The sequence below is a fragment of the Varroa jacobsoni genome, unplaced genomic scaffold (assembly GCF_002532875.2).
Source record: "Varroa jacobsoni isolate VJ856 unplaced genomic scaffold, vjacob_1.0 contig01912, whole genome shotgun sequence".
NCBI lineage: Eukaryota > Metazoa > Arthropoda > Arachnida > Mesostigmata > Varroidae > Varroa > Varroa jacobsoni.
Window position 1 is genome coordinate 5,537 of NW_019214718.1, and position 13,267 is coordinate 18,803.

Sequence of the window (13,267 nt, forward strand, 5' to 3'; positions counted from 1 at the left end):
ATGAAAGAACATGCTCGATGATAAGTTCCTTGGACTTTTTCTCGTCGCTTTGTTCCCTGTCCAGGCGGTCTACGACAGGGACACAATCAGAACAACTACACTCGATAGCAAAGAAATTAGCCTAAATACAATGTGTTTCACAAATACAATGTGAGGTTAGTGATACTAAGTAGGCATTATTGACTTAACACTGGACAGAGGTGCAACTACGTTATCATACACACACGGACGTAATCAGAGGAAACCCATTAGATTCGAATCGACTGATTACCTAAACCTAGCTACTACCTCTAGCTTACCTTGACATCATTTGATAAAGCTAGAATCAATAAACAGTACCTTTTGAAGCTGTTATCCATCGATTTTCGTTTCCTTCCCTCTACCTGTCGGACTTATTTTTATATGTAAAATTAAAAAAGCAAAGTAACGATTGAGGTCTACCTAAACGCAGATAGTGCTGCACTTACCTCGACTCCATTGGCGGTCGTCGTCGTTGGCCAGACGTAATGCGGTGGCATATGATGAGGTGATACCGAGTCGTGTGGAGGTGGAGCTGGAGGTGCATGGTCGGCCATCACAGACATCCAGTGGACCAGGCCAGATGAAGGTGACATTCGACCCCCCGTGACACCGACGCTTGCCACCCCAACACCGGCGGTCGTTTTCAGTCCGCCGTCTGCACCGCCTGCACCCCAGACCAGCGTCGCTTTCTACAAACAGAAAAAACAGAGCCAGACGATGAAAAGGTACTCGGAAACGGTTAAAAAAAGAATACTATTATCAAGCAGGATTTTTTCGAGATCAAGCGATGCGTGGAAGTGGCTATTTTGCTTGGCTTCATAGAAACTTACGCATAGCAGTTAGTATAATCTTTGGTACTCGCGAACAAAGAAGTGGGTTTGTTTCAATCAGCTCTGTACTGAGAGATTTTTCTATTGATCTGATACGTGTAATAAATTCATCTAAAAATTACCACAAATCGACCATACGCTGTTTTCCTACAATGGTGTCCGTGCCACACATTATTGGCAGCTTCTAAGCCATGCACATGGCTTAGAGGTTGCATGTAATGCATTACGTTTTGCTATATACGTGTTTACAACATTATCGGCTTGCCATTGGCGTATGTATAACACCTACACAGAAAATAGCACGACCAAATCTTTCAAACAGTCATTTCTAGCCAATTTGTCTTGTTACGATAGAGACGTTATACGAACAAAAAGCTGAAAGCGTGAGGCGATTTTCTGTCGCCTGCAATCTTCCGCCGTGCAGCCGTAGTTTTGCCGTCTTGTTTTATCCCATTGTGCTGTGTACTTGTTACTCTTGTTGTTGTTCTCGCACCGGGGGTATTTGTTCATCAGGCCGCATTTTTAAATGGCAGTAACTACCGTCCTACCGTAATAAGGGCCAAAGCCCTTGTTGTAGTAGCAGCAACTGCAGCAGTGGCGTTACGAACAACGGCCATAATTACAAAACATTTCTAATTTTAATACTTCTGTCATTTTTGTCGACAAAAGGTGGGCAAAGCGGTAGTAGCGCCGCTACCCACGGTAACAACAATAACAACAGCCGCAGCCAACTGGGAAAACATATCTAGCACAGAAGTAGCTTGTTGTTCTTCGAATGTCAGTCTTTACCATCGTAACGAGATCCTTGGCAGCGGCATCAACGGCAGAAGGATTGGACGTCTCAAACGCCGCAGTTCTTCCATCCGGTTAATACTGATGATGTGAATTAGCTCTGAAACAATGTAACCCTAGCTAACGGTTGTAGGCTCGGTCGCTGCAGTCATGAGAGTCAGCATAAAAAAAAAATAAAAATACTACTCATCTTAGTAATAACAATCACAATAAAGATATGACGCTGACGATGATGATTTTTGCGATGATTTCGTTGCTATTTTGACGACTGCGTTAATGCTGCTGGTGCAGCGAAAGTGCTGACGATGGATTGCCCTTCGTTTCTGTCTCATTTTTCTATAAGGCTTCTTGGCTCCCACACTTTGTTTTGGGCTGAATCGCACCCTCTCGAGCGTATTTTAGCCACTTCTATTTTTGCTCTCACTTCGCCAGGCACTGCCGCAGAGCCTGTCGTCAACCGAGAAATAATCAGTATCATGAGTTTGACGGTTGCCAACTCTTCGTTGAGTCCTTGTTACCGGAACGGTGTTATTCTCGATTCTCGTCGAGGGGTTAATCGCTGCCGAGGATTGATAACGAGCGTCAAGCGACCGACCGTAATCATCAAGCGACTCGATGATGCCCAGTTGCAGCTAGCCGAATATGAAAGGCGAGCTACGGGCAATGGCTTCTAGCCATTAAAATGTTAACCGTTTTCTAACTATCGCTACCTCGCTAACCGCGCTTAAGTTCAGCGTGCATTCAAGTTCGGGCCACTTAACAAGACTGTCTACACTACTCATCTATGTATCTATGACTGCTACAAGTTAACAGGTATAACTACATATCACACTTATGCTTATCGTTACCCTTGGTTACGTTTAGCCGGTTATCGTTGTTACAATTTTCCTTGATTCTGCCATTACGTTCGAGGATATATTGTCTCGACGGACAGGCGGGCGGATGGATCCGGTCTCAGGCTATCCGCCTACGCCATCATCTTCGCAAACATTCCCCTTCTTTCTCTTTCTTCTAAACTGCATTATTATCCTGTTTCCTTGGACCGTTCGCTGGGTATCGTTAGACATCATTTTAAACGTCGTCGACAGATAACGGCTCGTCACATTCATCAACAAACGAATGCTCCTTTTCTATTCGGCATTTACGTCAATCATCTGGTCGTCATGTAAAATTTCGTTATTATTACAACATGGTAGAACTTCGTCGTTCGTTCGTTATGGATGTAGCCGTGACGGTTGCGGTAATAGTTACGTGTGTTACCCTGCGGCTGTTGTGGTCCTGCGGCTGGCTAGTACTTATATCGTTGTGGCTACGGACCTGTAGCGATATGCTTTTGATGATTATTATGTTTCTCATTTGAGACTGCTCGATCAGTCGATGCTGCCAAAAAGATCGACGACAGCAAAACTCTTCGAAAGGCAACTGTGAGGGAAACGAGGAAAATATAGGGATCGCAAAATTATACACGCGGTCATATGAGTTCGAACAAGTTCCGTATGTTCAATATGCCGTTCGTTGCATGAGCAGCTAGCGTGAACGCTGATTGTCTGTGAGATTGGCCATCATAGCTAACAAGCTTAGTTCAAAATGTAGTATTCAAATATGGCAGTATTTCCCCTTAATTCCACGATATATCATGATGTTCATTGCGTACCATTGCTGGGCCCAGCTTGAGCAACGGCTGCTCCATTCGACCGTCACTATCATGGTAGCATGTATTATCTTCCACGTACCGATGCGTCAGAAAAAGCAGAATGTGCCGGCGGTAAGGGATGTTGATGTTTCCATGTGTGGGCATGGTCATAAACTGGGACTGGCTGACAGACAGGAAACCTAAATAGAGCCTATGGCGGCATACAAACGCAACGCGGCGGAATTCACAACAGGCAGACAGCAAGAAAACTACAACAATTATACAAGAGCCAATGGCGCCATCGTTGGTTGCCACATTTCATGAGTACGTAGATATATATGACGCGGCTAAGCTAAGTCGTTACGATCGCTCGTATCTCTTAATTGTCTTTATTACCTGTTTGCTTACGTGGAAATGATATGCAATCAATTTATTTGAACTAATTCAACAATTTTCAAAGGGGTCTTGCCCCTATTGTATACAACTATTGATAAAAGGCCAGGGATAAAATGGGCACGAACAGGTCCAAATTGAGCCTCCTTGTTAGAAATAACAATAAAAGTGAAAGGTATAAGAATTTTACAACACGCGACAATAACGCGAAAACTGCCACTAGTTGATTTGTGATGTACTATTTTAAACGATGATAGGGAGTGCGTTTCGCTTTCGTGAAGTGGGTAAATAACATTTGTCCTTGGTTGTTTTTTGGGGGGGGGGGGGGGTCTTTATTATTTTCTAAGTTTGCCTTTTGGGCATTACTTCTTCGGAAGAATCCGATGGAGCGTATCGTCTGGAGTGGAAATTATTTAATTGAGCTCCAAGCAATAGAAAGGTGGTCACTTAGGGTGCGTATCGTCAGCATACGTGAAATAACTACAGTATAATATTTAAATATTTCGCTATTTTTTAAGGCGTCTTCAACATCAAAAAACGCATATGTTTCCCTTTATTTACTTGCGAGACACTTAAAGGCTTACTAGAAAAATATGTTTCGCTAGGTGTTCTCATTGTAAGGCGGCGCTGATGGACTGTTCTAGTGACACTCATCTAAAAATTGATGTCATGCGACAGGTGATCACCGTCCTAAATTGCACCACACACACACACACAGAACAGTAAGAGTAGGGGGTGAAATCAGCAGCAGCAGCAGCAGTAACAGCGACATTTCTACAAGCGATCATCGTGAAGACCAACTATTACTTCCAGCACTGCTAGTGACTTTTATGCCGATCGCTATGCATATTCTTCACTCAGTTATCTGTTTACTGATACTTTCACGTCTCTACCTGTCTCTAACCAACATAAACGCGGGCCAAAGATGTTGTCGCGAGTCTAAAAACCCCAAGCTTCCTCTGTGTAAATGAACGAATCTTTATTGGTTTCACGCCGTCTGCAAGTTGATCAACAGAAGCATCCGAGGTGCCCGGGTTACGCACCCCCTCGTCCCGTTTTCATTAACCTCCATATCGCTCCAAACTTCGTTTCTTTTTGACTGTTCCCCGCTTTCCTGCTTTCCGTGGTTCCTTGCTGCAGACGATTATTTCACTACCGTTTTCGATGTCCCCTCCCTTTTTTACCGCTTCTGCTGCTGCCGCTGCCGCCGCCGCTGCCACCGGTGCTTCTGCCATCTTTAGCACGTTGCGTTTGTCATTGCTCCGCTACGTCATCTTCGCTATCGTCCGCCGTTCGTGAGCTGAGTAGGGAACACTTCTGTCTAGATATGTCGGTTTACATATAAGCACAGGCTATAAGAGGCGGTGAAGGAAAAAGAACGAGTGGAATGGTAGCCGGTCGTTCCTTCCTAACTTAGTTGTAAGTTGCCGTGCGTAAGTGAGTAACGTTGGCCCACAGGAGCAGAGCTCACGCAAGATATTGGGGCGCAATGGTTGGGTAGAAAACTATGCCTAGTCGACATGTGCCATTTATGTGTGTATGTGGGTGTGTGTGTGTGTGTGTGTGTGTCTCTGGGTGTGTGGGTGTGTGTGTGTTTATGTGTGTGTGTGTGCGTGTGCGTGCGTCCGTGCGTGCGTGCGCTTATGCATGATGACTGACCAACGACGCAGCGACATTCTGACGCAAACAACGATGTACTTCGTCTTTCTTTTGGTGTTGACTATGAGAGGCGTCGTGGGTTGGCATTAGCAGCCGCAACAAAGATGACACCAGTCGCAACAGCGAGTCAGACGAAGGCGAAGATGAGAAAACGACAAACGAGGTATTGTAGACGGCTTCAGCAGACCAACCAGCTGCTTTTTCGGCTGGAGCACGGTTTCGACGACAGCGACGACGAACGAAGCGATCGAGCGAGCGAGCGAGCAGGTAATAGAGACCCCACTTTCTGATGATGTTTCTGATGTGGTCGCTATGGACGGTGATGAACCTGCCGCTGGACAACAAGGAGTCAGCCGAGCCTTGTGGGACGCCGCCATTGGACGCTGGCAACAGTCACCGGATGAACGCGGTGGAATAGTTGCATCTGTGTCTCCTGTGAGTAGTGCGTGTGTGCCCACCTGAGTGAGACTCACTTCATTAAGGCCTCCACTTCACTTTACTACTTTCCTTTATTTGTTGTCTCTCGGCTTTATTTCTCGAAGTCTCAGCGAGTCGTTCTCGGCACACGGCGACAGTGACGCTATTGCAATGCGAGTTTTACTACTATTCAACTCACTCGACCGAGCCAAACGGCCGTGTAGATGAAGCCTCACCGCCTCCGCAACAGCCGTCACCACCGTCGTGGACGACGTTGCCCAAGAAGCGCGTCCTGGGCAACCGCGCCGAAGCCCGTAAGTATGAAGATCGACTAAACTTACTTAGTGAGTTTTGTCAGGGGGGGGGGGGGGTTCGCGCCGATTCGACGTGCTCACACACACACACACACACAAGAACATGGGACAGCACAGGCGGCAAGACGGCTAGCATCGGCTAACACAGTAGCGTCACCGAAATTTCGAATGGTTGTGACCGGTAGGGTTTTGACAATATGACAATCCGACGCTTCAACGGTCCCGCGATGAACAAGCAGAGGTTCGTTCGCTGACGGCCGCGCGAAAAATGTCATAAAAATGTCAATCGGTCGGTTGGCCGATGGACCAGCAGACAACGAAAACAGTATACGACGCCATCGCAAGGACCATTCGACGTGTTCGGTTAGTGTTCATTCAGCTACGGCCGTTGTTGCGGGCGCTATAGCTGATGCTAAACCCGCTGTTGGCGGCCGCTGGCTAACGCTGAGTCCGTTTTTGTATGACGACTTATTCCGGTGCTGCTTGTGCCTAGATGAAGCTGCTGCTGCTACAACCGCTCCTGCCGTAGTCGCCTACCTAAAAGTATTCTTCAACATAGGAGCAACCATTCACGGTTCACCCGTGTAGAGTTGTCTCTTTCTCGGAGCGCCGGACCCGGTATGGACTGTGCAGTTCAGCGCGACGCAATGAACGCATCCTCATCATTGAAGACGATTCAGCTATGCTGTTGTAGCAACTACCACAATCCCAAAAGTAGCTTACTACCGCCTTCAACCATCAGTTTCTATAAACGATTAGCAGAGACACAGATATCGTTTCCCTGCGCCCCCAGAGGCGCTCCTGGCGGCTACTACCACTATCAGAGAAGCCATACGATATGATTTGTTATTGCTATTGCTGCAAAACTTGCTCGGTTACCTAGCGCCTTAGCCGCACCGCTGAAGTGACGAGTGAAGTAACGATGTCGCATCCCCGCAAATAACAACACGGCAGAAAACAGGAATCATTATGATCGTCACCTGAAGCATCGTCGTTAAAGTCATCCCGATTGTTCCCAATAGGCGTATCAACAGGCATACAAAGCCATATACAAAAGCACACTCACTTACAAACATAGTAACAGCCAAACCATTTCGGTAACGTAAACGAACGCGACACACGTGTTTGTAACCCAGAACGGTCCAGGCAATCTACGAACCCATAATTGCTATACCGTTACTAATGTCGTGGTAGATATCGGAACGAAAGGTGAAAGTTCGGATGGCTCGCATCTTATTCTTCCGAAGAATGCTGCTTATTATAGGAAGTACTCGAGAGTTCATGTGTATCAGATCCGTTGTCCGTCAATACGACTGACATTAGACATTCAAGCAATGGAGTCATAGGGTTTGACAGAAATAAGAGGGTATTGAAACAAAGAAACAACGGTTCAACAAATTTAGATCCTATATGGTGCGATCTCTTCCTTTGTCCATTTCAATTTTCCAAGGGGGATCTGGAAGGTGTCGTACGATGCTGTTTAATATTGTTGATATTTTGGTTGTCCACTGGATTTACCCTACCGCACGATCGGCTAAACCAATGAAAAAAAAACGCGTCCACGAATGGTAACTTCCATTAGACTGGGTAGAGAGTGGTCCACGAACTGTGTGTCTGATCTCTGATTGAATGTAGTTACAAATGAAAAATACCTGGAATTGCCGAAACACAAGTCTATGGTCAGCCTGTGGTCGACTAAAGATTATGCTTGTGTTGTACGACCCGGCGTGCCGTTAGATCAGTAATACTATTATTCTTGTGAAGCATTGCGTAATACATTGCAAGCAAGCTCACATAAAACAAAAGACTCATCTTAACTTAATAGTGTAAACAAAATCACATTCGACTAACAGATACTCCGCCTAAGTTCGAAACTCGTAATCGGTTAATCAAAGGAGTACGAACCTACTTAACGCAGGATAAGGCCAACACAATCTCGCTCTTTAGCCTAACGTCACACGCCTATTGTCGCAAGTTGTAGAAGTAATTTGGCGTTGCTGCGCGCGGTTCCTCGCCATTGTCATATACTTTGTTCCCGCCCGCCTTGTCTGTTGTAAACGACGCATCTCGGCGACTACATAATCGTCGGAGAGGACGACTATCACTTATGTTACTTAGGAAAAGGCCAAGATGCTACATCTTGCTGCTTCTCTACATCGTCTTCACCCTCGGCCAGCGAGTAGTCGCCATTTGTCTGGCGACAAACATCGCCAGAAACGCGAACAGCGAAACAAAGCACATGAACAAACAACCATTTAGCGGGTGATCGCTAAGCGACTACTTTGATCAGCCGAAATAGCAGCAGAAGCGGTCACAATGGGAACCGCTGAGTCTCGTACAAGCTGCTGTAGTAACAGCACTAAAAAGCCATCGTCACGCACCCATAGTAAAAGCCCAACGAGTCTATGACGTGGCTGCCTAACGGACAAGTCGTACAACCAGCTACTATGGTTTGTATTGTGGTTACAAATCTAGCGAAAGCGTCGGCGGTACTCGGGACTGCCGCAGCGGGATGAACGACAGACATTCAAGCCCGAGCCCAAGCCCAAGATCGAAAGCTGCAGCGGCGGAGAAAGTAGGCCCCGGCAGTAGCAATAATCGCTGTTGAGGTAACAATAGTGATTGGTGGTCTGTATATGACAATAAATATATAGAGACAGAGAACAAGGCCGAGAAGAGCCAACGGTGTTAGGCTTTCGGAAGTGTGTCAGTCAGCACACGTCCAGGTGAGAGGCTTGACTGATATTAAGCAAATTGTGCGATACAACAGGTCACAAACGAGGGGATCGCCGATTGCGCGCCTAGGTGGTGACAAGGTACCGCAGGAACTTTTGTGGTAAATGGAGCCAGTTTAATTTGTTCAGCGTGGGACAGTTGCCAAGGGCAGAATAGTGGTCAGGCAAGAGCCCTGTTGCCAATGTGGACATCTGCTTCGATATCAGATGATCAAAACGACGTAAATATCCTAGTGACATCTATCAGTATAGCTGTTCTAGTAGACACCAAGTTATTGTCAGCACGTTGGCTGATACGATGTTAAGTGTCGGCAAGCAGAGCTAGCAGAAAGTTCTGACACGTACTTATCTGTTATGCTTCTATGTAGGGTCGATATATTGGTAAAATGTAAACAGCGACTTCTTTCGAGCCTTTTCTACATTACCAGCATTTTATAGGACTAAAATACGTTTCCTTTTGCTGGTCGACAATTAGCTGCGTTTCTTCATTATCTTTGCTTTGGGTCTTGCTTTACCTAACTGCGTAAGGGTAATGCTTGTTCTCAATTACGCTGCACGCGGCGTCACGTCAAAGCTCGTTTTGGTTATAACAACAATAGCAATAGATAATCTGAATTTGTCTTCGTCGTGTAATGCGATGGGCCGACGACTATTCCGCGGATGATGTGGTAACAGGATGTCCATTTTATAATGGGTAGCTGCTTATCTGCACAGAAAGAGCGTCTGTGTCAGCATGTGAATCAAGCTACGGTTTTCCAGACGCTCACACAAACGCTCATATAGACGCGTTCACTTGCATTAAAATTAAGGAAAAACTTCCTGGCAAAAAAATGATTATCCTCGGAATACGGCACAACTCGCCAGTTGAACGAGGCATGCCACTTGTTTCGAGAACCGAAGTTGAGTGAAGGCAACGATGATGGCACATTTTTCAAATATTTAGAGCTGGCTCAAAATGCCAAGGTCCCTTAGCTATTTCTCCATTAGTAAACTCACTCATATACATGAGCAATCATCTAAACTGCTACGGGGCAACTCCATCCAGCACAGAAGGGAGCAAATACAAACAGCTCGCCCCCGCTCTACGTCGACTCATCCACTGGCGCAAAAATCATTAAGCCAACTCGATCACCACGGTACAGAGGCTTCTTGACCTCCCCCGGTGTCCTGCCCTTTTCAGTCGCCTAACTCGTGGCACTCGTCGTTGCAGCCATAACTCGTGCCTCAGCAGTCCCGTAATGATAACAATAACCGCTGTCGCCAATGCGTTTATGGCGGTCCTATTTCTACTGGCACGGCCATTTTAGCTTCGGCTACTGATTTTAATTAGAACAATAACAATAAAGAATATTTATAATAACATTGCCACTAACACACATAACGCTGTATACGATACTACCATAAACAAACATAGTCGACGGGCCCGCAAGCCTGAACTAGCGAAGAAGCGTCCAGCAGCGGTCTTTTTTATTCGTCAGATTAGTTCGTAAGGGGGAACGGTAGCAAAAGCTGAAACTGTGGTACCGATTGGACTGCCGTAGAGCAAGCGAGTCGCGGCTTCTGCGGCCAGCTAATAACATTGAGGTGGCTCCTCAATCATTATAGTTTTTGCCGATGCCAACGGAAATTGTGGTTACAGTTGGCCTATTGCATTGTGGTGCGTCATCTCCACTTACGACAGAGCGAGCGTGCTACGTCGTGATGCCTCGAAAAGTGACCACACAAAACGCTATATCATACGCGTCTATTCTACTTTAGCGACGAGGTCGCGTTACATTAGGTAGCGGGCGGTGTCTATCCCAGAGTGTTATTAACAGAGAACATTTTCTGTTATCCAACCTAGTGACGTTTCTGATCAGCGAAGAGGATTCGACAGATTTGCTCCATCTTTGCATCCGCTGTACATTGTAAAGCTTTCTGTGTATCCCAGCGCACCGTTAGCCATCATATTTATCAACGTTTCAAAAATTACCCCATTGACGTCCCGCAGTTTACGCTTGGCAGACATTCACACTATTACAATAGTTTTTTTTTTGTCATATCTTCCTTGATTCAAGAATCAATAAATGATAAAGCAGAGATATGACTGTAACACCGCTGGCAGCAGCCACCGGAGCATTAATATCAAACACTTTTCGCATTGTTAATGTATCCTAGTTGCAAATCGAGTAAGCTGAAATCCACGATCACTATCATCATTTCGTTCTCTGGCGCATCTGCGAGACGAGCACGACGATGACCCCGTCTACTACGGGTCGTTATGACAGCTATTCTATGGTGTACGTTTACTGTTCATCCAGGCCTTACCGGGAACACGGTTGGGGCGCAGTGAACGACGACCAGGTGGGGCTCAAAAGACAGAAACTTGATGGACTATGCATACAAGCGCAGTTCGAAGGGTGCGGCAGTATTCTTGTGAACGTAACCGTCGTCAAAGTTAACATCTCCGAGTCGTACAAACGACTCGAGTGAGATTCACGAGGTAACTTTCTGCGTAGGAACAATGGCAGTGACATCGGCAAACGCAGTTGCCAACAACAGATCCACTACATTGCTTAGTTGGAAGAGCGCATTTGAGGCGACTTCTACTGCAGTTTTGATAGCGGAAGTGAAAATTAGTGCGGCTTTAGACATTTACAGTTGCCTGGGATCGGGCTTTTTGGCCTTTATCGGGCCTCCACTTACTGAACAAGAAGCTGGAAATAGTTCCAACTAAGGTATAATTCGTTGAACTCAGAACAGAATAGGCCTTAACGATCGATCTCATGGTAACTGCGAAATCGCCGGTAGATAACCGGGGCCTGCTAATAACCCCAGAAAAATTGAGGCTAGGGTCAATTGAATACGATAACGACGGCGCCATCTTTGCCAACACTGCGCTTCAACGCGGCGGCCCCATCATTGCCATTTTGCTGGATCAGCAACAATGAATTTAATTTAAATGAAACACGCAAAAATAAAATTAGCAGGACTTCCCAAGTGTTCAACTGTTCCATCTTTACCAGGAAGCAATTTGAGAAGAGGCGTTAAGGACAATGATCGAGATAGGACTAAATCTGAACGCGTCTCTTGCTGAAGGTAAACAGCTGTAAACTCAGCGAAATCAGCCAGCTGATGAAGATGGGCGCTTGTTGTTGCGTAACAAGAACTAGCAGAGATAGATCGTCATTGAAATAGTACTAGTATCATAATTTCGATATTGACATTTATATATGCGTACGCTATGTTTGTTAGTGTTTTTCTACACTGTGTCAGATTTTGCTTGCACGTACATGACGAGGCAGCAAACACGAACCCGCCCGTGTGGCAGACCATGGCAGCCTCAATATTATTAGTTATTGTTTGAGTGACACACGCGGCCGTATGAAGCTGATGGCGGTTGCAAACAGTCTAACGATACACGAAACAAGCATTGCCAACATGCATTGATGACATACGATGTCTCCCCGAGGTAGGACGGGAAGTCATTGCCGGTTTTGTAGTCGTACTTGTTGTCTCGCAAGTAAGAACCTAGCGAACACACGAAGCAAGTGAACGATGAAAGAAGACACGATGAAAATTGATAATCTATACAAAATCTATAGCCAAATAATCTCTCAGAGAACTGGGAAAAGAAAATAAAAACAAGAGGCATAGGGTTTGTGCCATTATATTGTGGTCACTGTCGACACAATAACACATACAAACAGTCACAGACGAACAGATAACATGCAGCAAATGATAGATATTTCATAAGTATGCGATCAAAGCGATCCTTAAGAGACCAATATTGGCCTTTTGGTTAGCGACGCCAATTATATTATCTAGCATGATCGGACACTGATGGGCTCACACTAGTACCACAAACGGCATGGTAAAGCCTAACGGGAAATGATGGTACTGTCCAAAGTGCCTCGATCCTCTAAAGTCACCGTAGCTCGCGACCTCACTGGGGACCATGAACGCAGCTAACGTTACGGGCGTTACGTTCGCCATGGCTCATCGTTGCCTGCCTGCCAGCGAGCGTTTCGGCGGCTGCCGAGCGCTCCGACACTTCAGCCGCTTAAAGTCAATGAAGCTCATGGAATCGGCTTGGCGAACGATGACGATGCTGCATCTGAGAATATCGGTAGCAACGAAGCCAGTATTCTATGCCACACGTCTGCCGCCAGCGGGAGGTCATCTGTCTCACTAGGAAATAAACTTTAACAAAATTTATACATTGTAATACGGTCGACGTTATACTATTATGAAAGACGTAGATTTACGTACTTCTTTTTTAGAGATGATCCAGCTAGCCGGACACGGACTGAACAAACCGGCAGAGCACATTAAAAATCATTATCAAATCAACGCTAGTAGGGAACACTAAGTTAAGTAGTGCCTGTGGAAAACGGGGCTCCTTCAAAGCCCCAATCGTTAGTTAGCTACTATTTCCCAGCGTTGGTAGCATCAGATAGGTGTATAGCCGTAGAAATCGTTTTTGCTTCTATC

At 45.9% G+C, this 13,267-nt stretch overlaps 1 protein-coding gene across 1 annotated transcript in view; it reads right to left on the reverse strand.

Moving 5' to 3' along the window:
- Positions 1-467: 467 nt before the first annotated feature.
- LOC147751883 (uncharacterized) overlaps positions 468-13,267 on the reverse strand; it is a gene marked incomplete at its 3' end in the record, with an annotated part of 47,030 nt that continues 34,230 nt past the window's right edge. The window contains exon 2 of the mRNA XM_086973222.1: positions 468-710. Within this exon, the coding sequence (XP_086829348.1) occupies positions 468-710 (243 nt within the window). The remainder of the gene's footprint in view (positions 711-13,267) is intronic.